Below are 27,098 nucleotides of genomic sequence, written 5' to 3' on the forward strand. Positions count from 1 at the left end.
ATCTTGTACGCCATCGAGTAGACGAGAGGATGGTTCCACAGTGTGTGACATCAACTGTCAAACATGGAGGAGGAAGTGTGATGTCGATCTGGGGCTGTTTTGCTGGATCCAGGGTCGGTGACTTGTACAGAGAGAGAGGCACCCTGAACCAAAACGGCTACCACAGCATTCTGCAGCGCCATGCAATACCCTCTGGTATGCGCCTAGTTGGTCAGAGGTTCATCCTACAGCAAGATAATGACCCAAACATAAGTCCAAGCTATGCCAGAACTACCTCAGGAAAAAAGAACAAGATGGTAAGCTTGAAAACATGGCGTGGCCAGCACAGTCTCCAGACTTAAACCCCATCGAGCAGGTTTGGGTTGAACTGGACAGAAGAGTGAAAGCCAAGCAACCTACAAGTGCCACACATTTATGGGAACTTCTGCAACAGACTTGGGAATAACTTTCTGAAGAATATTTGATTTCTACTGTAGAAAGAATGCCACAAGTGTGTTCAGCTGTTATATCTGCCAAAGATGGCTCCTTTGATGAGTCAAAAGTTTAGAATACATTTTGGTCTATAAATTGATTCTATGATTTCTTTTTCAACTCAAATTGCTTATTTGTTCTATGCTTTCATTTCAGAGTGCAATGAGACGCTAAACTGAATAATTTTTATTAAAAAACTGGAAAAAGTGGTGTTCTAAAACTTTTGACCGGTAGTGTATAACCATGAGCATGGGGGCATGAAACTGTTAGTGGCATTAGTTTTATCACAGCTGAGTTAGCTGCTGATATAAGAGGTATTATTGACAGGTTGGATAATGATGCATTCAGGTAGGAGTGTAAAACTGCAGGCCATTAAGACTGGGCAGGTTGATGAGGCCAGGACCGCAGTTGAGTAGTATGCAGCTCCACAGAACAATTGATTGAATTAGTCGACTTCAAAGTCTGTAAAGGTTCTCAGTCATCCAGGTCATGGTATATCCAAAAAAGGTTCAAAAAAGGCAACTGGACTTGTAGATTGTTAGAGAAGACGTTTCACCACTCATCCGAGTAGCTTCTTCAGGTCTAGGGGACTGATGGGAAGTCTGAGGTTTAAATAGGAACTCCTCCTGAAAAAACTTGCTTGTTATGCTAATAAACAGAAACTGGTGCAGCTAATTTCCATTAACAACTGGGTACTTACCTGTTGTTGAGGGGGGACTGTTTTGTCCCTGTCCTCTTCCCTATGAATCGTTCTCTAACGACGCTTGTTCGTCTGAGGCTCCAGTGTCAAGGTGTGAATGAGATTGAAACTTCTTGGGGACAGAAGTTAAAACTGTATTGTAAATAGATGGCAGATTAAATCTCAGTCCACCTCCTCTGCTTAGTGAAGGTTTTTCCAGTCTGATATAGATGGCTTCCTTTACTCCTCTTTCAAACCATCGGTCTTCTCTGGCTAAGATTTGGACGTTGTTATCTTCAAAGGAGTGTCCTTTGTCCTTCAGGTGTAGGTAGACCGCTGAATCGTTTCCTGGAGGAGTTCCTATTTAAACCTCAGACTTCCCACCAGTCAGTGGTGTTGATGGGGTGGGGGAGGGAGATGGAGACAGGTGCACACAGCTAATAACATGCTAAACAGTACTGCCACAAAAATGCACAAATAGTACTCGTACTCGTCTTCTTCCGCTTATCCGGGTCCGGGTCGCGGGGGCAGCAGTTTCAGTTTCAGTTTCGCAGGGAAGCCCAGACAGCCCTCTCTCCAGCCACTTCAGCCAGCTCCTCCAGGGGACCCCCCAGGCGTTCCCAGGCCAGACGAGAGATATAATCCCTCCATCGTGTCCCAGGTCGGCCTCGAGGTCTCCTACCGGTGGGACATGCCCGAAACACCTCTCCCAGGAGGCGTCCTTACCAGATGCCCTAGCCACCTCAACTGACTCCTCTTGACGTGGAGGAGCAGCGGCTCTACTCTGAGCTCCTCCCATATGAGCTCCTTACCCTAACTCTAAGGCTGAGCCCGACCACCCTAAGAAGGAAACTCATTTTGGCCATTTGTATTCGCGACCTTGTTCTTTCGGTCGTTACCCAAAGTTCATGACCATAGGTGAGAACTGGAACGTAGATCGACCGGTAAATTGAGAGCTTCGCCTTTCAGCTTAGCTCACTCTTCACCATGACCAACCGGTTAAGCATCCGCATCACTGCAGATGCCGCTCCGATCCGCCTGTCGATCTCCCGCTCCCTCTTACCCTCAGTTGTGAACAAGACCCAGAGATACTTGAACTCCTCCACTTGAGGCAGAACCTCCTCCCCGACGCAGCGGGCAGTCCACCCTTTTCTGACTGAGGACCATGGCCTCAGACTTGGAGGTGCTGATCTTCATCCCAGCCCTGCGAACCGCCCCAGCAGGAGCTGGAGGTCATTGTTCGATGAAGCTAAGAGGACCACGTCATCCGCGAAAAGCAGGGACGAGATCCTCCGATCACCAAACACGACACCCTCCCCCACCCGGATGCGCCTAGAAATTCTGTCCATAAAAATTATGAACAGAACCGGTGACCAAGGACAGCCCTGGCGGAGTCCAACCCTCACTGGGAACAGGTCCGACTTACTACCGACTACACGGACCAAACTTGTACTCCTTTGGTACAGGGACTGAATGGCCCTTAGTAAGGGGCCATCCACCCCATACCTTAGTGAGTACCTTAGTGAATGTAAAGAGCTGGTCCATGGTTCCACGTCCGGGACGAAAACCGCATTGTTCCTCCTCGAGCTGAGGTTCAACGATCGACTGGACCCTCTTTTCCAGCATCCTGGCATAGACCTTGCCAGGGAGGCTGAGGAGTGTGATCCCTCTATAGTTGGAACACTTTAGTGTATAGTAGTCCCCCTTTTTAAAAATGGGGACCACCACGCCGGTCTGCCACTCCAGAGGTACTGCCCCCGATGTCCACGCAATGTTGCAGAGACGTGTCAACCAAGACAGCCCTACAACATCCAGAGCCTTAAGATACCCAGGGCGGATCTCATCCGCTCCCGGAGCTCCGCCGCCGTGGAGTTGTTTCACTACCTCGGTGACTTTTGCCCCAGAGGTTGGATGGTCCAACCCTAGGCCATCAGGCTCTGTTTCCTCTATGGAATACGTGTTGGTGAGATTGAAGAGCTCCTCAAAGTATTCCAACGCCCGACGATATCCTCAGTTGATGTCAGCAGCTCACCACCCCCACTGAGAACAGTGTGAGCGTGTTGCCGCCTACCACCCTTTAGGCGCCGGACGGTTTGCCAGAACCTCTTCGGAGCCAATCGATAGTCTTCTTCCATAGCCTCACCAAACTCCTCCCACGCCCGAGTTTTTGCCTCAGCGACTGCCCTTGCCGCAGACCGCCTGGCCATCCGGTACCGGTCAGCTGCTTTAGGAGACCCACAGACCAGCCATGCCCTGTAGGCCTCCTTCTTCAGCCTGACGGCTCCTTCTACCGCCGCGACCAGCACCAGCGGCCTTGCGGCCACAACTTGCAACAGCAGCCTCCACAGTGGCAGAGCGGAACATGGCCCATTCGGACTCAATGTCCCCCACCACCCCTGGGACGCAGTTGAAGCTCTGCCGGAGGTGGGAGTTGAAGACCATCTTGACAGGTTCTTCCACCAGGCGTTACCAGCAGATCCTCATTACTCGTTTGGGCCTACCAGGTCTGTGTGGTATCTTCCCCTGCCATCTGATCCAACTCACCACCAGGTGGTGATCAGTTGACAGCTCTGCTCCTCTCTTTACCCAAGTGTCCAGAACATACGGTCGCAGGTCAGATGATACGACTACAAAGTCATCGACCTACGACCTAGGCCGTCATGGTGCCAAGAGCACCGATGAACAACCTTATGTTCGAACATGGTGTTAGTTATGGACAAACTGCGACTTGCACAGAAGTCCAATAACTGAACACCGCTCGGGTTCAGATCAGGCAGGCCGTTCCTCCCAACCATGCCCCTCCAGGTCACGCTGTCGTTGCCCACATGAGCGTTGAAGTCTCCCAGCACGACAATGGAGTCCCCAGTCGGGGCGCCATCCAGCATCCATCCCAAGGCCTCCAAAAAGGGCGGGTACTCTGAACTGCTGTTTGGCGCATATGCCCAGACAACAGTCAGGACCCGTTCCCCGACCCGAAGGTGCAGGGAAGCAACCCTTTCGTCCACCCCGGAGAACCCCAACGTACAGGCCGATAGTCCAGGGGCAAGCAAAAAGCCCACCCGGCCTTCCGCCTCTCACCCGGAGCAACTCCAGCAAAGAAGAGAGTCCAACCCCTCTCGAGGACTTGGGTTCCAGAGCCAACGCTATGTGTCGAGGTGAGGCCGACTATATCTAGTCGATAGCGCTCAACCTCTTTCACAAGCTCCGGTTCCTTCCCCGCCAGAGAGGTGACGTTCCATGTTCCAAAAGCCAGCTTCCATAACCGAGGATCAGACCGCCAAGGCCCCCACCTTGGTCTGCTGCCCGATCCACAATGCACCGGACCCTTCATAATCCTCCTGCGGGTGGTGGGCCTACAGGGAGGCGAGCCCATGTCTCCCATTCGGGCTGGCGAAAGCCCGGCCACCAGGCACTCGCCCACGAGCCCCAGCCCCAGGCCTGGCTCCAGGGTGGGGCCCCGGTAACCCTCCGGGCCAGGTACACAGTCTCCTGTTGGTTTTCTTCATGAAAGGTCTTCTGAACCGTTCTTTGTCTGGCCCTTTGCCTAAGACCAGTCTGCCTTGGGAGACCCTGCCAGGGGCAAATTGCCACGGACAGCATAGCTCCTAGGGTCATTAGGACACTCCAAGTCCTCCACCACGATAAGGTGACGGTTCAAGGAGGAGTGACGGTTCAAGGAGGAGTACAAATAGTAAGAGAAAAAAAAAATAGAGAATAGGTGCGAGAAAGAAGAAAATAGAGGACCAGTCCGCAGTATGTCATCCGTCAGCAACCTACAGCAGCATAACTGAGGGAAGGTTCAGTGTCACCTGAGCCAGCCCTTACTGTAAGCTTCATCAACGATATGAAATGATGGGTTAACCCTCAAGGTCTTTGGAACAGTTGACAAATCAATTGATTCAATTGGTCAATTTCAAAGGCTCCTATGTCAGGTTCATCTGTGCTACTGGCATCATTAACTTGCCTGGTGTTTATGGGGTGGGGGAGGGAGATGGAGACAGGGACACACACCTATTAACATGGTATTGAATAGCAGTACACAAATGCACAAGTAGTAAGAGAGGGGAAACTAGTTAAGAGGATAGGTGCGAGAAAGAAGAAAATAGAGGACAGGTGCTCAGTATATTATTCCCTGGTGGCCCACACATATAGCAGCATAATTGAGGGATGGTTCAGTGTCACATGAGTCAACCCTTACTATGTAAGACGTGAAAATATGGGTGAACCCTCAAGATCCTTGGAACAGTTGATGGATCAATTGATTGAATTAGTCGATTTCAAAGGGTCCATCTGGTTTATATGTGCTACTGGCCTCATCAACCTGCCTGGAGTTTATGGGGTGGGGAAGGAAGATGGAGACAGGTGCACACAGCTAATAACATGCTAAACAGTAGTACCACGAAAATGCACAAGTAGTAAGAGAGAAGAAATTTGGGAGTAAGTGCGAGAAAGAAGAAAGTAGAGGACAGAGGTGGGGAAGGGAGATGGAGACAGTGACACACACATATTAACATGGTATTGAATAGCAGTACACAAATGCACAAACAGTAAGAGAGAAGAAACTAGACAAGAAATTAGAGGATAGGTGCAAGAAAGAAGAAAACAGAGGACAGGTGCTCAGTGCATTATCCCCCAGCAGCCTACACCCACAGCAGCATAGCTGAGGGATGGTTCAGTGTCACCTTAGCCATCCCCAACTATAAGTTTTATCAAATACTTGAAAAGATGGGTTAACACTGAAGGTCTCTGGAACAGTTGACTAATAAGTTTGATTAAATTGGTTGATTTCAAAGGGCCCAGTGTCTGACTCATCTGTGCTGCTGGCCTCATCAACCTACCGAGTGTACAGGATTTGTATTTATCCATTTCCCTCATTCAGAGGTGGCAAAAGTATTCACATTCTGTACTTAAGTAAAAGTAAAAAAAATACTCTGGAAAAAGTAAAAGTACTGATTCAACTCCTTTACTCACGTAAAAGTAAGAAAGTACAGGCTCTAAAATGTACTTAAGTAAAATGTAAAAATTATTTTGCCATTAATGAAACAATTCATCCATTGATAATTTTGCAAAATGAAAAAGTTCTAGCAGAATGATCTAGACTTAATTGACCAGATGTCCTGCATGAGCATCTGGATAATTTTTAATAATAAAATGAGGGTTACTGGGTGGTTGTTTTTAAACCGCTAGCTAGTGTTAGCTATAAACTATCTCAAAACTCCTCAAAAAGCGAATGATAGCAACAGAAACCACACCATACAAGAATTTGTTTTTTTTACATTAGACCAATAGTTCTCAAATAGTGGGGCCAGGTGGACTTTCAGTGTTGAAACTGTCTTTATTGATGCTTGAACGATAAACAAGCCTCCAGTCACTAGGTGGCAGCAGAGCTCGAACTCGATTAATCACATTTTAATCGCATAACAATATTTGCCGCAAAAAGCAACATTTTTTAATTTAAATGGATTTTCATGGACGACTTAATCAAATAAGAGACACAGACATGAACATTGTAAACTCAAGCTCTTTTAATGTCTGGAAAGATGCATTTAATTGCATTTCAGTTCAAAACAGTAGAAAAAGAAAGAAAATATCCCTGGGCAAAACTGAACAGACCTAAAGTTAAAGTGCCATTTTAAGTACTTTAACTACTTTTTTCAGAACAGTACTGACTTTAAATGGTTAAAAAACAAAACAAACAAAAAAAAAAAAAAACAGTGTGTGCTGCCGACAAGTCTTGTCCGAACTTGGACCAAGACGTTTTTTGCATATAAATAGTGTAAAGATACAAGCTTACTACAGCACTATGTTCTCTCTTGTCTTTAGTTTGAATAGAATTCCTGAAGTAGCAATGACATCACTTTTGTAACGCTTGTGTTATTTCAGACCTTTCACAGTCTCTCTACAGTATGTTGGCCTCACGGGAACCAAGCTGCAGGATCAGCAGAGTGACAATGTGTTTAATAGAGGTGTGCGATACCGCTAGATTTGGTATCGATCCGATACCAAGTAAATACTGGGCCAGTATCGCCGATACCGATACCGATATCGATACTTTTTAAAAATTAAGGTGGATGCGCCATCAGTCTGAATCAATCTAAATCTGAATTAATTCTCATGATATTTTAAGCGACCCGGACCCGGATCAGCGGGAGAAGACGAGACGAGATGAGACGATATTTTAAGCGTTTTCGTGATATGCCTTTTGGATTATTAATCAATTAAAGTTCAGTACAGAATTTGGTTTTTAAGTAAATAGAAAATACTTTATCACAAAAGTATTTTCATAAAAGTTTTTGTTCAGAAACAAAATGATCACTTGAGGACAAATAAAAACAAATTATTTTTCAGGCATGTCCAGAAACTACAATAAAAACTTAATCTCTCCCTTCATTGAACTTCTTTCTGGATTTTCTTTTCTTAAATAACATATCAGCGATCTGTAGGGGCCAAGTGGGCGGGGATTTTAAAAATTTCTATATGCTTTTACAAGTTTGTTGTGTTACCACTGTATCTTACAACGTTTTTACAAATAGCACAACTTGCTATCGTTTCATTTTCGGCCCGAAAATATAACCAAACAGCCCTATTCTTTCTCTCGTTGTGTGTAATGCGTTGCTGCTGGCCGAGCCTGGCTGGTAGTGGTGGGCGGTGTTCGGTCACCTGGCGCTGCGGAGTCACGTGACAGTACAACAAACACACGCGAGGGGGAGGAGGAGCAAAACGAGCCTGATCTGCTCGGTGACAGCAGCGGCATCGAGACAAACAGAGTCGGGTCGCTTCTTTAAGGAAACGAGAGAAACTGAAACTTAAGTATCGATCTCATTACATTGGTATCGATCAATCTCGATACCAACGTTGGTATCGATATTATCGATATTTGGATCGATCCGCCCACCTCTAGTGTTTAACACTTCTTCTGAACCAGGGGTAAAACAGTGCATAGATCAGAGGGTTTAGATGAGAATTTAAATATCCAACAAAGGTTCAAAAAAGGCAACCGGACTTGTAGAATATAAATGAGAAAAGAAGATGACAAAAGTGACGGATGTGGTTCTGATCACATTGTCCCAAAGCAGAGCGTAACCATATAAAGGGCAGTAACACATCAGATATACAACTACTAGAATGTCAAGAGTCCTGGCTGCTTTCAACTCAGATTTATTTTTTCTTAGAGAAGCCAGGACTGTGACAGCTGTAACATGAGAGCGCATGACACGAGCCTGAGACACAGCCACCACAAATATCCTCAGATACAGGACCATGATGAGAGTAACTGTGACAACAAAATTAAAAACCATATCAACAGTTGCTGTTATGAAGTCAATGACAAGAACACATTCTCCGTAGCAGGATTTAGTGATGCCTGGTTGAGTTAGGACATCCTTCACGTAAAGACTGTTGTACAAAGCAGAACCAAGCCAACACAGTCTGACTCTTGACACAGTGACTCTGGTGGAGTAATACAGAGGATAACAAATAGCTACATAACGGTCAGTTGATATGAGGACTACGCTTACTATTGAAGCACAGACAATGTTGCCCCACAGATAACAATAAAGAGAACATACGGCATCCCCAAATACCCAGCAGTCTGTTTTTGTAAAGATTTCTACCGTCATCAACAGAAGGCCCACGAGAAAGTCTGACACAGCCAGAGAGAGGAGGATGGTGTTAGTGGGTGTATGGAGCTGCCTGGAAGGAGACAGAAAAGAATCAATTATACATTAATCATGTCAAAATGTTTTCAGGTAAAGTTATTACAGAGTGATTTATTCAAACAGTCATGGTTTTAACGCATTAAGCAATATTGTTGATAGGAAAAGTGTATCAAATTAATTAATTCACTCCAACATTAGTGAATAATGTATATCCTATGTATCAAATAACAAGTGTTCACATTTCTGAAACATAAACTGTAGGTTTAAGAGTGAATCTCTGCCTGAAGTGAGAGACTGAGATGATGACCAGCAGGTTGAGAGCCACAACATATAAATAGCATAAAGATACAAGCTTACACCAGAGCAATGTTCTCTCTTGTCTTTAGTTTAAATAAAATTCCTGAAGTAGCAATGACATCACTTTTGTAATGCTTGTGTTATTTCAGACCTTTCACAGTCTCTCTACAGTATGTTGGCCTCACGGGAACCAGGCTGCAGTATCTGCAGAGTGACAATGTGTTTAACACTTCTTCTAAACCAGGGGTAAAACAGTGCATAGATCAGAGGGTTAAGACAAGAATTTAAATAAAAAAAGAAGATAACTAAAGTGATGGATGCAGTACTGATCACATTCTCCCCAAGTAGAGCGTAACCGTATAAAGGGCAGTAACACATCAGATATACAACCACTAGAACACCAAGAGTCCTGGCTGCTTTCAACTCAGATTTCTTTCTTCTTAGAGAAGCCTGGACTGTGACAGCTGTAATGTGAGAGCGCATGGCACGAGCCTGAGACACAGCCACCACAAATATCCTCAGATACAGGACCATGATGAGAGAAACTGTGATTAGAAAATTTAAAACAATATCAACAGTTGCTGTTATGTAGTCGACAACAACCACACATTCTCCGTAGCAGGATTTAGTGCTTCCTGGTTGAGTCAGGACGTCCTTCATATAATAACCGCAGTAAAGAGAAGTGAAGAGCCAACACAGACAGACACTGAGTCTGACTCTTGAAACAGTGACTCTGGTGTGGTAATGCAGAGGATAACAAATAGCCACATAACGGTCGACTGATATGAGTACTACGTGTCCGATCGAAGCAGAAGTAATGTTGCCACACAGATAACAATAAAGAGAACACATGACATCCCCAAATACCCAGCAGTCTGTTTTTCTAAAGATTTCTACCGGCATCAACAGTAGACCCACGAGAAAGTCTGACACAGCCAGAGAGAGGAGGATGGTGTTAGTGGGTGTATGGAGCTGCCTGGAAGGAGACAGAAAAGAATCAATTATACATTAATCATGTCAAAATGTTTTCAGGGAAAGTTATCACAGTGTGATTTAGCCTAGGTAATTGAAACAGTCAAGGTTTTAACACATAAAGCAATATTGTTGATAGGAAAAGTGTATCAAATTAATTCATTCACTCCAACATTAATGAATAATGTATATCCTATGTATCAAGTAAGAAGTGTTCACATTTCTAAAAAATAAACTGTAGGTATAGGAGTGAATCTCTGCCTGAAGTGAGAGACTGAGATGATGACCAGCAGGTTGAGAGCCACAGTGATCACAGAGATGGACGATAGCAGAATGTTCATGAGCCCAACTTCAATCCAGTGAAGTGTCGGCTTCCTGCAGGATGTGTTGAGGAGATGTGGAAAACAGAGCTCCACTTCATCCTGGATCTCCATCATCAGACAGCTGCAGTACCAGCAGCTCTCCGACCAGAACTCTCTTTCGTATCAATGATTTATCTTGTTATACTATCCTCCTCTGATTTAATCTCTGTAGAATTGTCCATCCTCTTTCTCTCTCCGCAACATCTCACTCTCTCCAGGTTTTTCCCCTTCACTTTCTCACCGCTCTTTTCCTAATCTTTTGGTTCATTTCTTCCCAGTGTTTACTGAACTTCTTACCCCCATATTCAAAAGTTATTACAAGCTGCACTCAATCCTGTTTTGTCAGTACCTACTGTACATTGTTACAAAGGGAAGGAAAGCTTGATAGTCGAAGGTGGGGCCTATAGAGAAGGAAGAAATGGATGGAAGACTCTGGTTTTAACTGAATTAGATACAAAATTAGAGGACAGGTGCTCACTGTATCATCTCCAGCGGTTTACACATATAGCAGCATAACTGAGGGATGGTTCAGTGTCATCTAAGTCAACCCTAACTGTAAACTTTATCTAAGACATGAAAATATGGGTGAACCCTCAGGATCTTTGTAACAGTTGATGGATCAATTGATTGAATTGGTCGATTTCAAGGGGTCCAATGTGTGATTTATCTGAGGTCCTGTCCTCATCAACCTGCCTGGTGTTTATAGGGTGGGGAAGGGAGGTGGAGACTGGTGCACAAAGCTAATAACATGCTAAACAGTAGTACCACAAAAAATGCACAAAAACAAAATTAGAGAATAGGTGTTAGAAAGAAGAAAGTAGAGGACAAGTGCTAAATATGTCATCCATCAGCAGCCTACACCTACAGTAGCATAACTGAAGGAAGGCCAGTGTCACCTGAGCCATCCCTTACTGTAAGCTTCATCAGAGACATGAAATGATGGGTTAACCCTCAAGGTCTTTGGAACAATTGACAAATCAATTGGTTCAACTGGTCGATTTCAAAGGGGCCAATGTCAGACTCATCTGTGCTACTGGCCTCATCAACCCGCTTGGTGTTTATGGGGTGGGGAAGGGAGATGGAGCGAGGGACTCACAGCTATTAACATGTTGTACAATAGGAGCACACAAATGCACAAGTAGTAAAAGAGAAGAAACTAGACAAGAAATTAGAGGATAGGTGCGAGAAAGAAGAAAACAGAGGACAGGTGCTCAGTGCATTATTCTCCAGCAGCCTAGATCTACAGCAGCATAACTGGGAGATGATTCCGTGTCACCTTAGTCATCCCTAAGTATAAGTTTTATCAGATACTTGAACGGATGGGTAAACCCTGAAGGTCTTTGGAACAGTTGATGTCAAAGGGTCCAGTGTCTGACTCATCTGTTCTCCCGGCCTCATCAACCCGCCTGTAGTACAAGATTTATATTTATCCATTTTAATAATTCTCCAACCTGTTTAAGATGCCTCTTACATTTAATCATTATAACAACTAACTTACCTGTAATAGAACTACTATCGTCAGTGACAGTTTTATTCCACTGTCCTCTTGAATATCCCAGTGACAATGACTTTATGTGCACTTTGTATAACCTTCAAGCCTTTCAACAATTAATATTTTGAGTACCAGCTCGATCCATTCTTTTTCTTTCATTCAATCTCTCATGTCACATTTATGCTATATCTTGTACTTTTGCAGCACCAGCAGCTCTCCGACCAGATCTCTCTGTCGTATCACTGATTTATCTTGTTATACTATCCTCCTCTGATTTAATCTCTGCATAGATTATATCTGGAGACTAAAGACTGTAGCAACTGATGCAACAGTCTGATTCCAAGGGACTGGACTTGAATACCACTGCACTTTAGTCAAATAGCTGCTTTCAAATGTATGTAAATGTATGTGTATACGAGGCACCCCCTCTAAGTTTACATTTCGAGTTTACAGTCTATATTTTATTTTACTTTTCTTAGTTTTGCATTTACACTTCGAATGTTTACCTTGCGTGCTCTTTGCAAATATTACCACTGTATTACTTTTTACTACTGGCTGCAGGTACAAAAATACATTTCACTGTGTATTGTACTATGTATAAGTGTGCATGTGACAAATAAAACATAAAACTGTTAGTGGAATTGGTAGTTTTATCACAGCTGAGTTAGCTGCTGTATTGATTGAATATTAGAGGTATCATAGGCAGGTTGGATAATGATGCATTCAGAGTGTGTAACTGAAATCCATTAAGACTGGGCAGGTTGATGAGGCCAGGACCGCAGGTGAGTAGTATGCAGCTCCACGGATCAGTTGATTGAATTAGTCGACTTCAAAGTGTCCAGTGTCAGACTCATCTGTGCTACTGTCCTCATCAGCCTGCCTGGTGTTGATGGGGTGTGGAAGGGAGATGGAGACAGGGACACACAGCTATTAACATGGTATACAATAGTAGCACTCAAATGAACAACTAATAAGAGAAAATTAATTAGATAAGAAATTAGAGAATAGGTGCGAGAAAGGAGAAAGTAGAGGACAAGAGCTTAGTATATAATCCTTCAGCGGCCTACACCTACAGCAGCACAACTGAGAAATGGTTCAGTGTTACCTGAGCCAGCCCTAATTATAAGCTTTATCAAATACTTGAAAAGATGGGTTGACACTGAAGATCTTTGGAACCGTTGATGAATCAGTATGATTAAATATTTGATTTCAAAGGGCCCAGTGTCTGACTCATCTGTGCTGCTGGTCTCATCAACCTGCCTAGTGTACACGATTTATATTCATCCATTTCCCTCAGTGTATAATTCTCCAACCTGTTTAAGATAGCTCTCACATTTATTATAACAACTAACCTACCTGTAATATAACTACTATTGTCACTGACAGTTTTATGCCACTATTCTCTTGTTTATCACAATGACAATAACTTTATGAGAACTCTGTGCTAACATTACTGATCACTGCAAAGCCTTTCTGTCTGCAACTGAGCAGTTTGCGCACCGCAGACGGATGAGAGGACTGCAGTACTTGGGCCAGTCTGCTTGAGGATCCATAATTTGTAAAACAGCTTTCTCATTCAGGAGTCCAAATATATGTACAATTGTTACAAACATCTAAATGGCCATACATCAGCCAGGAAACTAACAGTGTATGAAACGTGTTGTATGAAAACTCAACAGCTGTCAGTTTATGTATACAGACAGATAAAAGTATGTCTAGAGTAACCTGGCATATCACAATGCTGTTAATGTTTTATCAGGGTAACTATATATATATACATATATACATACTTATACAGTTTATATATATTTTTTGCATATAAGTAGTGTAAAGATAAAAGCTTACACCAGAGCTACGTTCTCTCTTATCTTTAGTCAAAATGAAATTCCTGAAGTAGCAATGACGTCACTTTTGTAATGCTTGTGTTATTTCAGACCTTTCACAGTCTCTCTACAGTATGTTGGCCTCACGGGAACCAGGCTGCAGTATCTGCAGAGTGACAATGTGTTTAACACTTCTTCTAAACCAGGGGTAAAATAGTGCATAAGAATAAGAATTTAAATAAAAAAAGAAGACAATAAAAGTGGCAGATGAGGTACTGATCACATTGTCCCCAAATAGAGAGTAACAGTATAAAGGGAAGTAACACATCAGATATACAACCACTAGAACACCAAGAGTCCTGGCTGCTTTCAACTCAGATTTCTTTCTACTTAAAGAAGCCTGGACTGTGACAGCTGTAACATGAGAGCGCATGGCACGAGCCTGAGACACAGCCACCACAAATATCCTCAGATACAGGACCATGATGAGAGAAACTGTGACAACAAAATTTAAAACCATATCAACGGTTGCTGTTATGTAGTCGACGACAAGGACACATTCTCCATAGCAGGATTTAGTGATGCCTGGTTGAGTCAGGACATCCCTCACATAAAGACCGTTGTACAGAGAAGTGAAGAGCCAACACAGACAGACACTGAGTATGACTCTTGACACAGTGACTCTGGTGGGGTAATGCAGAGGATAACAAATAGCCACATAACGGTCGACTGATATGAGTACTACGTTTACTATCGGAGCGCAGATAATGTTGCCGCACAAATAAAAATAAAGAGAACACATGACATCCCCAAATACCCAGCAGTCTGTTTTTCTAAAGATTTCTACCGCCATCAACAGAAGGCCCACGAGAAAGTCTGACACAGCCAGAGAGAGGAGGAGGATGTTAGTGGGTTTATGGAGCTGCCTGGAAGGAGACAGAAAAGAATCAATTATACATTAATCATGTCAAAATGTGTTCAGGGAAAGTTATCACAGTGTGATTTAGCCTAGGTAATTGAAACAGTCATGGTTTTAACACATAAAGCAATATTGTTGATAGGAAAACCGTATCAAATTAATGCATTCACACATATGAATAATGCTGGAGAGTGAACAATGTAGAAATGTGAACTCTTCTTACTATGCATCAAGTAAGAATTGTTCACATTTGGGTCCATGAAACTGTTAGTGGCATTAGTAGTTTTATCACAGCTGAGTTAGCTGGTTGCAGGTTGGATAATGATGCATTCAGGTAGGAGTGTAAAACTGCAGGCCATTAAGACTGGACAGGTTGATGAGGCCAGGACCACAGATGAGTAGTATGGAGCGCCACAGAAAAATGTATTAAAGGATATGAAATGATGGGTTAACCCTCAAGGTCTTTGGAACATTTGACAAATCAATTGATTCAACTGGTCAATTTCAAAGGGTCCAATGTCAGACTGATCTGTACTAGTGGCCTCATCAACCTGCTTGGTGTTTATGGGGTGGGGAAGGGAGATGGAGAGAGGGACTCACAGCTATTAACATGCTATACAATAGCAGCACACAAATGCCCAAGTAGTAAGAGAGAAGAAACTAGACAAGACATTATTCTCCAGCAACCTGGACCTACAGCAGCATAACTGGGAGATGATTCAGTGTCACTTTAGTCATCCCTAAGTATAAGCTTTATCAGATACTTGAACAGATGGGTTAACCCTGAAGGACTTTGGAACAGTTGATGAATCAATTGATTAAATTGGTCGATTTCAAAGGGTCCAGTGTCTGACTCATCTGTGCTCCTGGCCTCATCAACCTGCCTAGTGTACAGAATTTATATTTATCCATTTTAATAATTCTCCAACCTGTTTAAGATGCCTCTTACATTCTCTTTCTCTCTCCACACCATCTTTATGTGTGACGTGATCACTACTCCACGTCGACTCGACTTTCACCACATATTAGTCGACTTTAAAAAGTCGATAGTCCTTCAACCCCTACTTTGAAGACATGAAAACATGTATGAACCCTTAAGGTATTGGGGAAATTTGATCAATTAATCTCTTTCAATGTAAAAGGCCGTTTAATAACATTCCGTGATCTGGTTTTTCTGTATCTCCATCTGCAGCTGCAATGCATGTGTCTCAACGTTGTAACAGTCCTGGAAGTGAGTCTGGACTGAACACACAGCTATCACCTCTTCCTGAGCTGGAGAAAAGGGGTCAACCCAGAAAAGGGGTCTTCAGTGTTTTTCAGGCCAGAGATCTCCAAACTGCTAGAAAGGTCAAGAACAGAGACACTCTACTCTATATAAAGTATAAAATCCTGCTTTATATTAAACTGGGCATTGTGTCATGAATAAACGTGTACCTTGTTATTGTGCATTCAATACTAAGCTATTAAATAATACACTCATGTTTTTATTTTTAACAATTTTGAGGAGTTTTTTGGTCAAGTTACAAAATTATCCATTTTGTCTCATAACAATGTCCATATTGTTGGCATAACCATATACTGGTCTTAGCAGCTGGCTTTTGTCGATAAGAGCTGCAGTGTTTTCACCAGGAGTATCTTGCAAAAATGAATGCACAAGAATTCATACAACCGCTTGTCCTCTGGAGGGTCGTCGGGGGGCTGGATCCTTTCCCAGCTGTCACTGGGCAAGAGGGTACACCCTAGACAGGTCTTCAGTCTATCACAGGGCTAATACAGAGAGACAGACAACCATTTAGAATCACCAATGAACCTAACTAGCATGTCTTTGGACGGTGGGAGGAAGCTGGAGAACCTGGAGAGAACCCATGCAGACACAGGGAGAACATGCAAACTCCACACAGAAAGGAACCAGTCGGCGAATGGATTAGAACCCAGAACCTTCTTGCTGTGAGGCATCAGTGCTAACCACCACATCACTGTTGATTTTTCATTTATTTATTAATTTTTGCAAAAGTATCTTCTTTTCAAATAATACTGCAGCATTCGTTTGTGTCTGGGATCTTGTGTCAATCACAGGAAACCTGACAAAGCCAACATGCAGCCCTGTGACTTGCACTGCAGCGATAGGGACGGGTCCTCCTCTTTGTGTGCGGGAGGCTTGGCAGGACGGGTCCACGATAGTCTTATGCTGTGAGTGAACCGGCGCCCAGCTTGAGAGAGCCTGTGTGTCACTGAATGTAAGTATTTCTTACTGAAAGGTAACATCCTCTGCCTCCATTTATCCATTCACTACAATATGTTGGATTCATGTTAATGTGTATTTAAAGACATTTCAATTTGAAGAATATTCATTCATTCATTCATCTTCTGTAACCGCTTGTTCCTGTTAAGGATCGCGGGGTCTGCTGGAGCCTATCCCAGCTGTCATCGGGCGAGAGGCGGGGTACACCCTGGACAGGTCGCCAGTCTATCGCAGAATATATTTTTACTCAGCCAAAAATTTCAGGATCGCTTCACAGTACCTCCATGAGCCTCCAAGGGGTTGCGGTTGAAGATCTCTGGCCTAAAGGGAACCATCATCAATCCACAGCGCCATGTTTTAGCAATACAGTGGGTGAAAGTAACGCAACGAAGTTCCCAAAAGACAACTCCATTTACTAACATATAGTAGATGTACGTATTACAATAGGATATTGCATCTTTTGGTTCTTGTTTGCTCAGCTGCTTTTTCAGCTTCACACATTACAATGAAAACCTCCACCCATAACACATGAGCTAGAGGTTCCATCATCTAGTTCAATCCCCACTGGCCTGATCATTATCCTTTCCTTCCCCAGTACCTCAGCTCACCTCAGTAGTTTAATAAAAGGAAATCTTTTTATAACAGATGTCATTTCAGTCTACACAGCTTCTCTACAGTAAATTAACCTCATGCTAGCCAGGCTGTAGTATCTAGAGAGAAAGAATGGCAGGAACAAGATCCAAGCCATCAACATGTACGCAATACCAGTCATCAGATACCCTCCTGGAATCATAAGCTGGCCAAAGGAGGAGATAGAAGCCACAGACATCAAGACAGGAAACTCCTCACCATGCATGGAGGGTTTCACCCCAAATCCAGCACCCTGAGACCGTACACTAAGCGGACAGAGGGAGGCCGAGGACTAGTGAGCATCAAGGCCACTATCCAGGATGAAACATCAAAAATCCAAGAGTACATCAGAAAAATGGCCACAAAGGACGAACTGCTAAGTGAATGTCTCAGGCAACAGAAACCAGATAAGAGTGCAGAGGAAGAGGAGCAGACAACCTGGAGGGACAAGCCCCTACATGGCATGTACCACCGCCAAATTGAAGAAGTGGCTGATATCGAGAAGACCTACCAATGGCTGGAAAAGGCTGGACTCAGAGACAGCACGGAGGCACTGATCATGGAAGCACAAGAACAAGCCCTAGGTACAAGAGCCATAGAGGCCAAGATCTACAAGAGTAGATCAGATCCAAGGTGCAGACTGTGCAAAGATGCCCCTGAAACAGTCCAGCACATAATAGCAGGGTGTAAGATGCAAGCTGGGTCAGCGTACATGGAGAGACACAACCAAGTGGCTGGAATAGTGTACAGGAACATCTGTACCCAGTATGGAATAGAAGTACCCAAATCCCAATGGGCCGCACCACAGAAGGTGGCTGAGAACAACAGGGCCAAGGTGCTGTGGGACTTCCTCTTCCAGACTGATAAACAGCTCCTGGCTAACCAACCGGACATAGTGGTGGTAGACAAAGACCAGAAGAAGGCGGTGGTGATAGATGTGGTGATACCAGCAGACGCCAACATCAGAAAGAAGGAACACGAAAAGGTTGAAAAGTACCAAGGGTTGAAAAAACAGCTGGAACAGATGTAGAAGGTCAAGGCGAGCGCATCACCCTAGAGTATACAAACATATTGAGCCAAATGTCTAAATGTAGCTGCATCTGAGTGGAGGAGTGTGTCAGTGACGCATTTTTTAAGATTTGTATTAGGGAATCCGAATTATCTGTATAGCTGATTACAAGCACAATCCTTGGCACTGCAATCAGGCAACAGAAACAGTGTATGAAACTCACTGGGCAAAACTCATCACCTGAATGTATCTAAAGAGGAAACTTGGAATAAAATATGACTACACTGTTAACTTACCCCAGATATCTGTATGGATCTTTTCAGACCTGGTTAATGACAAATCTAATCAAAGTACAGGTGTGTAGTTAATTATTCATGTGATTTTTCTGGTGTATACCTTTACTTCAAATTAAAATGCCTGAAACGGTAACACTACCATTTTCAACCTCAGTCTCTCTACAGTATGTTGGCCCCACAGGAGCCAGGCTGCAGTATCTGCAGAGTGACAATGAGTTTAACAGCATTTCTGAACCAGGAGTAAAACAGTGCATAGATCAAAGGATTTAAACAAGAATTGAAGTAACCCAGTAAGATTACCAAAGATCCCGATGTAGTACTGAGCACAGCCTCAAAAGCAACGTAAAAGTAATAAGGGCAGTAAAATATCAGAAATACAACGACAAGGACACCAAGAGTCCTGGCTGCTTTCAACTCAGATCTCTTTCTTGTCAGAGTCACTGAAACCTGGACGGTGACAGCTGTAACATGAGAGCGCATGGCACGAGCCTGAGACACAGCCACCACAAATACTCTTAAATACAGAACCACAATGACAGTAACTGTAGCAGTGACGGATAAAGCAACATCAACAGTTCCTGTAATGTAGTCAATGGTTATCACACATTCTCCGTAGCAGGATTTACTTCTCTCTGGTTGAGACAGGACATCTTTCATATAATAACCGCTGTACAAAGCACAACAGAGCCAACACAGACAGACACTGAGTCTGACTCTTGACACAGTGACTCTGGTGGGGTGATGCAGAGGATAACAAATAGCCACATAACGGTCAACTGATATAAGGACTACTTGTCCTACTGAAGAACAGATAATGGTCGAGGACAGTAAACTATATAAAACACATACAGCATCCCCAAATACCCAGCAGTCTGTTATTCTAAAGATTTCTACCGGCATCAACAACAGACCCACGAGAAAGTCTGACACAGCCAGAGAGAGGAGGATGGTGTTAGTAGGTGTATGGAGCTGCCTGGAAGGAGACAGAAAAGAATCAATTATACATTAATCATGTCAAAATGTTTTCAGCTAAAGTTATCACAGAGTGTTTTAGCTTAGCAAATTGAAATTGAAACAGTCATGGTTTCAACACATAAAGCAATATTGTTGATGGGAAAAGTGTATCAAATTAATTAATTCACTCCAACATTAACGAATAATGTATATCCTATGGATCAAGTAAGAAGAGTTCACATTTCTAAAACATAAACTGTAGATTTAAGAGTGAATCTCTACCTAAAGTGGGAGACTGAGATGATGACCATCAGGTTGAGAGCCACAGTGATCACAGAGATGGACGATAGCAGAATGTTCAGGAGCCCAACTTCAATCCAGTGAAGTGTCGGCTTCCTGCAGGATGTGTTGAGGAGATGTGGAAAACAGAGCTCCACTTCATCCTGGATCTCCATCATCAGACAGCTGCAGTACCAGCAGCTCTCCGACCAGAACTCTCTGTCGTATCGCTGATTTATCTTGTTATACTATCCTCCTCTGATTTAATCTCTGTAGAATTGTCCATCCTCTTTCTCTCTCCACAACATCTCAATCTCTCCAAGTCGTTCCCCTTCACTTTCTCACACATCTTTACCTAATCTTTTGGTTCATTTCTTTCCAGTGTTTGCTCAACTTCTTATCCCCATACTTAAAAGTTATTACAAGCTGCACTCAATCCTGTTTTGTCATTACATACTGTACATTGTTACAAAGGGAAGGAAAGCTGAATAGTTGAAGATGGGGGCCTATAGAGAAGGAAGAAATGGATGGAAGACTCTGGTTTTAGTTCAGTTAGATAAAAAATTAGAGGATAGGTGCGAGAAAGAAGAAAATAGAAGACAGGTGCTCAGTATATTATCCCCAGCGGTTTACACATATAGCAGCATAGCTGAGAGATGGTTCAGTGTCATCTGAGTCAACCCTAACTGTAAGCTTTATCTAAGACGTGAAAACATGGGTGAACCCTCAAGATCTTTGTAATCGACCATTTCAATCAATTGTTCCATCAACTGTTAGAAAGGGTCCAATGTGTGATTTATTTGTGGTCCTGTCCTCATCAACCTGCCTGGTGTTCATGGGGTGGGGAAGGGAGGTGGAGACTAGTGCACACAGCTAATAACATGCTAAACAGTAGTACCACAAAAATGCACAAAAAAAGAGAATTAGAGAATAGGTGTTAGAAAGAAGAAAGTAGAGGACAAGTGCAAAATATGTCATCCATCAGCAACCTACACCTACAGTAGCATAACTGAGGGAAGGTTCAGCGTCACCTGACCCAGCCCTTACTGTGAGCTTCATCAAAGACATGAAATGATGGGTTAACCCTCAAGGCCTTTGGAACAGTTGACAAATCAATTGATTCAATTGGTCAATTTCAAAGGGTCCAGTCTCAGACTCATCTGTGCTACTGGCCTATTAACCTGCTATACAATAGCAGTACACAGATGCACAAGTAGTAAGAGAGAAGAAATTAGACAAGAAATTAGAGGATAGGTGCAAGAAAGAAGAAATCAGAGGACAGGTGCTCAGTGCATTATTTTCCAGCAGCCTGGACCTACAGCAGCATAACTGGGAGATGATTCAGTGTCACCTTAGTCATCCCTAACTATAAACTTTATCAAAGACTTGAAAAGATGTGTTAACCCTGAAGGTCTTTGGAACAGTTGATGAATCAATTGATTAAAGTGGTCGATTTGAAAGGGACCACTGTCTAACTCATTGGTGCTTATGGCCTCATCAATCTGCCTATGTTTTATATTTATCCATTTTAATAATTCTCCAACCTGTTTAAGATGCCTCTTACATTTAATCATTATAACAAGTAACTTACCTGTAATATAACTACTATTGTCAGTGACAGTTTTATTCCACTGTCCTCTTGAATATCCCAGTGACAATAACTTTATGTGCACTTTGTATAACCTTTAAGCCTTTCAACAATTAATATTTTGAGTGCCAGCTCGATCCATTCTTTTTTATTCATTCAATCTCTCATGTCACATTCATCAGTTATATCTTGTACTTTTGTTTGTATCATGATTAGATGCTGCATGTAGCCTTTAATCAGTTGTAGGTATTTATGACAAATGTTTGTCTCGCCTTGTTCCTACAGCTGTTCTCTTTTTTCTCTTTGTCTGCCTCTAACCGGCCGGACTCAAGCAGATGGATCCCTCAGCATGAGCCGGGTCCTGCCTAGGATTTTGTCCAGCTGAAAGGGAGTTTTTCCATTCCATTGTCACCTTAGTGCTGCTATAGAGCTTTCAGACTCTGGGTTCTGTACTAAACTAACAATTTCTTAAAGGCACATTCAGGCCCATAAAAAAATACACTGATTTAAATCAATACAGATCTGGACAAGATTTCAAAAACCTTACAAACATCCTACTGTGTGTGAACTTACTGGGATGAAGCAAAGTGATCCCATTATGGTCTGAATGTAGCTGCAGCTGAGTGGAGTCTATCAATGATGCTCTTTCAAAACTATTTCAAGGTTTCAAGGTTGTTATTGTCATTCCAAAACATGGTACATGAAGATACAGTCACTGCACATTAGACTAGAGGGCGAAAAGAAGGATACCACTGAAGTGCAATTAAAGAATTAAAGTACAGTGAGTATTAATCAATACGTGTAAAGACACAGGTATTTACACGTATTGATTATTGATTGATTTACACGTTCTCTCCTCTTTGTATTTTTAATAAAATTCCTGAAGTAGCAATGACATCACTTTTGTAATGCTTGTGTTATTTCAGACCTTTCACGGTCTCTCTACAGTATGTTGGCCTCACAGGAACCAGGCTGCAGTATCTGCAGAGTGACAATGTGTTTAACACTTCTTCTAAACCAGGGGTAAAACAGTGCATAGATCAGAGGGTTTAGACAAGAATTTAAATAAAAAAAGAAGACGACTAAAGTGAAAGATATGGTACTGATCACATTGTCCCCAAGTAGAGCATAACAGTATAAAGGGCAGTAACATATCAGATATACAACCACTAGAACACCAAGAGTCCTGGCTGCTTTCAACTCAGATTTCTTTCTTCTTAAAGAAGCCTGGACTGTGACAGCTGTAGCATGAGAGCGCATGGCACGAGCCTGAGACACAGCCACCAATATCCTCAGATACAGGACCATGATGACACTAACTGTGATAATAAAATTTAAAACAATATCAACAGTTGCTGTTATGAAGTTGACGACAAGCACACATTCTCCGTAGCAGGATTTAGTGATGCTTGGTTGAGTCATGACGTCCTTCACATAAAGACTGCTGTACAGAGAAGTGAAGAGCCAACACAGACAGACACTGAGTCTGACTCTTGACACAGTGACTCTGGTGGGGTAATGCAGAGGATAACAAATAGCTACATAACGGTTGACTGATATGAGGACTACGTTTACGATCGAAGCACAGACAATGTTGCCCCACAGATAACAATAAAGAGAACACATGACATCCCCAAATACCCAGCAGTCTGTTTTTCTACCGGCATCAACAGAAGGCCCACAAGAAAGTCTGACACAGCCAGAGAGAGGAGGAGGATGTTAGTGGGTGTATGGAGCTGCCTGGAAGGAGACAGAAAAGCATCAATTATAAATTAATCATGTCAAAATGTTTTCACGTAAAGTTATCACAGTGTGCTTTAACTTAGGAAATTGAAACAGTCATGGTTTATACACATATAGCAATATTGTTGATAGGAAAAGTGTATCAAATTAATGCAATCACTCCAACATTAGTGAATAATGTATATCTATGTATCAAAAAACAAGTGTTCACATTTCTGAAACATAAACTGTAGGTTTAAGAGTGAAACTCTGCCTGAACTGAGACACTGAGATGATGACCAGCAGACTGAGAGCCACAACATATAAATAGCGTAAAGATAAAAGCTTACACCAGAGCTATGTTCTCTCTTGTCTTTAGTTTGAATAGAATTCCTGAAGTAGCAATGACATCACTTTTGTAATGCTTGTGTTATTTCAGACCTTTCACAGTCTCTCTACAGTATGTTGGCCTCACGGGAACCAGGCTGCAGTATCTGCAGAGTGACAATGTGTTTAACACTTCTTCTAAACCAGGGGTAAAACAGTGCATAGATCAGAGGGTTTAGACAAGAATTTAAATAAAAAAAGAAGACGACAAAAGTTACAGGTATGGTACTGATCACATTGTCTCCAATTAGAGCATAACAGTATAAAGGAAAGTAACACATCACATATACAACTACTAGAACACCAAGAGTCCTGGCTGCTTTCAACTCAGATTTCTTTCTTCTTAAAGAAGCCTGGACTGTGACAGCTGTAATATGAGAGCGCATGGCACGAGCCTGAGACACAGCCACCACAAAAATCCTCAGATACAGGACCATGATGACACTAACTGTGATAATAAAATTTAAAACAATATCAGCAGTTGCTGTTATGTAGTCGACGACAAGGACACATTCTCCATAGCAGGATTTAGTGATGCCTGGTTGAGTCAGGACATCCTTCATATAATAACCACTGTAAAGAGAAGTGAAGAGCCAACACAGACAGACACTGAGTCTGACCCTTGACACAGTGACTCTGGTGGGGTAATGCAGAGGATAACAAATAGCCACATAACGGTCAACTGATATGAGGACGACTTGGCCTACTGAAGAACACGTAATTGTCGAGGACAGTAAACTATATAAAACACATACAGCATCCCCAAATACCCAGCAGTCTGTTTTTCTAAAGATTTCTACCGGCATCAACAGCAGACCCACGAGAAAGTCTGACACAGCCAGAGAGAGGAGGAGGATGTTAGTGGGTGTATGGAGCTGCCTGGAAGGAGACAGAAAAACATCAATTATACATTAATCATGTCAAAATGATTTCAGGTAAAGTTATCACAGTGTGATTTAACTTAGGAAATTAAAACAGTCATGGTTTAAACACATAAAGCAATACTGTTGATAAGAACAGTGCATCAAATTAACTAATTCACTCCAACATTAATGAATAATGTATATCCTATGTATCAAGTAAGAAGAGTTAACATTTCTAAAACATAAACTGTAGGTATAGGAGTGAATCTCTACCTGAAGTGAGAGACTGAGATGATGACCAGCAGGTTGAGAGCCACAGTGATCACAGAGATCGGCGACAGCAGAATGTTCATGAGCCCAACTTCAATCCAGTGAAGTGTCGGCTTCCTGCAGGATGTGTTGAGGAGATGTGGAAAACAGAGCTCCACTTCATCCTGGATCTCCATCATCAGACAGCTGCAGTACCAGCAGCTCTCCGACCAGAACTCTCTGTCGTATCGCTGATTTATCTTGTTATACTGTCCTCCTCTGATTTATTCTCTCTAGAATTGTCCATCCTCTTTCTCTCTCCACAACATCTCAATCTCTCCAAGTCTTTCCCCTGCACTTTCTCACATATCTTTCCCTAATATTTTGGTTAATTTTTTTTTCAGTGTTTTCTCAACTTTCTAGCCCCATACTCATACTTGTAATGTTATTACAAGCTGCACTCAATCTCATTTAGTCAATACGTATTGTTACAAAGGGAAGGAAAGCTGGATAGTCAAAGGTGGGGGCCTATAGAGAAGGAACAAATGGATGGAAGACTCTGGGTTTAGTTCAATTCAATGCAATTAAATTTCATTTATACAGCATCAATTACAAAACAAATTGTTACATGACTCTTTACAAAACCCGGCCTGCAACCCCAAGAGCAAGCAACAAAGGCAACGGTGGCAAGGAATAATTCCCTTTGAACAGAAGGAAACTTGAGCAGAACCCAGTTCATATGGTTGGACCCATCTGCTTGAGGCCGGCTGGATAAAGAGAGAGAAGAGAAGAAGAAGAGAGCAGAAGGTGGAACAAGACAAACATACATCAAGACATAGGTGATGATGTAACATGAGAGATTGAAAATAAATATAAACGTGAGCATGGGGACATGAAACTGTTAGTGGTATTAGTAGTTTTATCACAGCTGAGTTAGCTGCTGTATTGGTTGAATATAAGAGGTATCATAGGCAGGTTGGATAATGATGCATTCAGGTAGGAGTGTAAAACTGCAGGCCATTAAGACTGGGCAGGTTGATGAGGCCAGGACCGCAGATGAGTAGTATGCAGCTCCACAGAACAATTGATTAAAGGATATGAAATGATCGGTTAACCCTCAAGGTCTTTGGAACAGTTGACAAATCAATTGATTCAATTTGGTCGACTTCAAAGTGTCCAGTGTCAGACTCATCTGTGCTACTGGCCTCATCAACCTGCCTGGTGTTGATTGGGTGGGGGAGGGAGATGGACAGAGGTACACACAGCTATTAACATGCTATACAATAGTAGCACACAAATGAACAAGTAGTAAGAGAAAATTAATTAGATAAGAAATTAGAGAATAGGTGTAAAAAAGAAGAAAGTAGAGGACAACTGCTCAGTATATAATTCTTCAGCAGCCTACACCTACAGCAGCATAACTGAGGGAAGGTTCAGTGTCACCTGAGCCAGCCCTTACTGTAAGCTTCATCAAAGACATGAAATGATGGGTTAATCCTAGAGGTCTTTGGAATAGTTGACAAATCAGTTGATTCAACTAGTCAATTTCAAAGGGTCCAATGTCAGACTCATCTGTGCTACTGGCCTCATCAACCTGCTTGGTGTTTATGGGGTGGGGAAAGGAGATGGAGAGAGGGACTCACAGCTATTAACATGTTGTACAATAGCAGTACACAAATGCCCAAATAGTAATAGAGAAGAAACTAGACAAGAAATTAGAGGATAGGTGCGAGAAAGAAGAAAACAGAGGACAGGTGCTCAGTCTATTATCCCCCAGCAGCCTGGACCTACAGCAACATAGGTGGGAGATGGTTCAGTGTCACCTTAGCCATCCCTAACTATAAGTTTTATCAAACACTTGAAGATATGGGTTAACACTGAAGGTTCTCTGGAACAGTTGACAAATCAGTTTGATTAAATTGGTCAATTTCAAAGGGCCCAGTGTCTGACTCATCTGTGCTCCTGGCCTCGTCAACCTGCCTAGTGTACAGGATTTATATATATCCATTTCCCTCAATGCATAATTCTCCAACCTGTTTATGATAGCTCTTACGTTTATTATAACAACTAACCTGTAATGGAACTACTATCGTCACTGATAATTTTATGCCACTATTCTCTTGTTCATCCCAATGACAAAAACTTTATGAGAACTCTGTACTGACGTCACTAATCACTGCAAAGCCTTTCTATCTGTAACTGAGCA

The 27,098-nt window shown here is 42.7% G+C and overlaps 5 protein-coding genes across 5 annotated transcripts in view; all 5 read right to left on the reverse strand.

Moving 5' to 3' along the window:
- Positions 1-25,191, reverse strand: part of LOC311488640 (trace amine-associated receptor 13c-like) — a 31,699-nt gene extending 6,508 nt beyond the window's left edge. Inside the window, exon 1 of the mRNA XM_084545456.1 lies at positions 24,917-25,191. Coding sequence (XP_084401582.1) covers positions 24,917-25,092 — 176 coding nt within the window. The 5' untranslated portion in view covers positions 25,093-25,191. The remainder of the gene's footprint in view (positions 1-24,916) is intronic.
- On the reverse strand, positions 9,142-10,950 carry LOC311488637 (trace amine-associated receptor 13c-like). Its single transcript, XM_084545453.1, has 2 exons — positions 10,339-10,950; positions 9,142-10,081 (listed from the first exon to the last, which is right to left on the reverse strand). The coding sequence occupies exons 1-2, from the start codon at positions 10,512-10,514 to the stop codon at positions 9,271-9,273; spliced, it is 987 nt and encodes a 328-aa protein (XP_084401579.1). The 5' UTR covers positions 10,515-10,950; the 3' UTR covers positions 9,142-9,270.
- LOC311488635 (trace amine-associated receptor 13c-like) lies at positions 19,003-20,912 on the reverse strand. Its single transcript, XM_084545451.1, has 2 exons — positions 20,087-20,912; positions 19,003-19,823 (listed from the first exon to the last, which is right to left on the reverse strand). The coding sequence occupies exons 1-2, from the start codon at positions 20,260-20,262 to the stop codon at positions 19,010-19,012; spliced, it is 990 nt and encodes a 329-aa protein (XP_084401577.1). The 5' UTR covers positions 20,263-20,912; the 3' UTR covers positions 19,003-19,009.
- LOC311488707 (trace amine-associated receptor 13c-like) lies at positions 22,569-23,582 on the reverse strand (the record flags this gene model as incomplete). The annotated part of the gene is made up of 3 exons (XM_084545558.1): positions 22,569-23,178; positions 23,313-23,411; positions 23,575-23,582. The coding sequence occupies 3 exons, from the start codon at positions 23,580-23,582 to the stop codon at positions 22,614-22,616; spliced, it is 672 nt and encodes a 223-aa protein (XP_084401684.1). The 3' UTR covers positions 22,569-22,613.
- On the reverse strand, positions 23,679-24,765 carry LOC311488644 (trace amine-associated receptor 13c-like). Its single transcript, XM_084545459.1, has one exon. The coding sequence runs from the start codon at positions 24,584-24,586 to the stop codon at positions 23,849-23,851; it is 738 nt and encodes a 245-aa protein (XP_084401585.1). The 5' UTR covers positions 24,587-24,765; the 3' UTR covers positions 23,679-23,848.
- Positions 25,192-27,098: the final 1,907 nt, after the last annotated feature.

Source organism: Chelon labrosus (genome assembly GCF_963514085.1).
Source record: "Chelon labrosus genome assembly, chromosome: 5".
Lineage (NCBI taxonomy): Eukaryota > Metazoa > Chordata > Actinopteri > Mugiliformes > Mugilidae > Chelon > Chelon labrosus.

Excerpts from the sequence above, each read along its gene's own strand:
- LOC311488637 (XM_084545453.1), bottom strand. The coding sequence starts at position 10,514 with ATGATGGAGATCCAGGATGAAGTGGAGCTCTGTTTTCCACATCTCCTC. Across the intron at positions 10,082-10,338 it reads ATCTCAGTCTCTCACTTCAG|GCAGCTCCATACACCCACTA; the intron begins GCAGAGATTCAC and ends GTCTCCTTCCAG.
- LOC311488644 (XM_084545459.1), bottom strand. The coding sequence starts at position 24,586 with ATGCCGGTAGAAATCTTTAGAAAAACAGACTGCTGGGTATTTGGGGAT.
- LOC311488635 (XM_084545451.1), bottom strand. The coding sequence starts at position 20,262 with ATGATGGAGATCCAGGATGAAGTGGAGCTCTGTTTTCCACATCTCCTC. Across the intron at positions 19,824-20,086 it reads ATCTCAGTCTCCCACTTTAG|GCAGCTCCATACACCTACTA; the intron begins GTAGAGATTCAC and ends GTCTCCTTCCAG.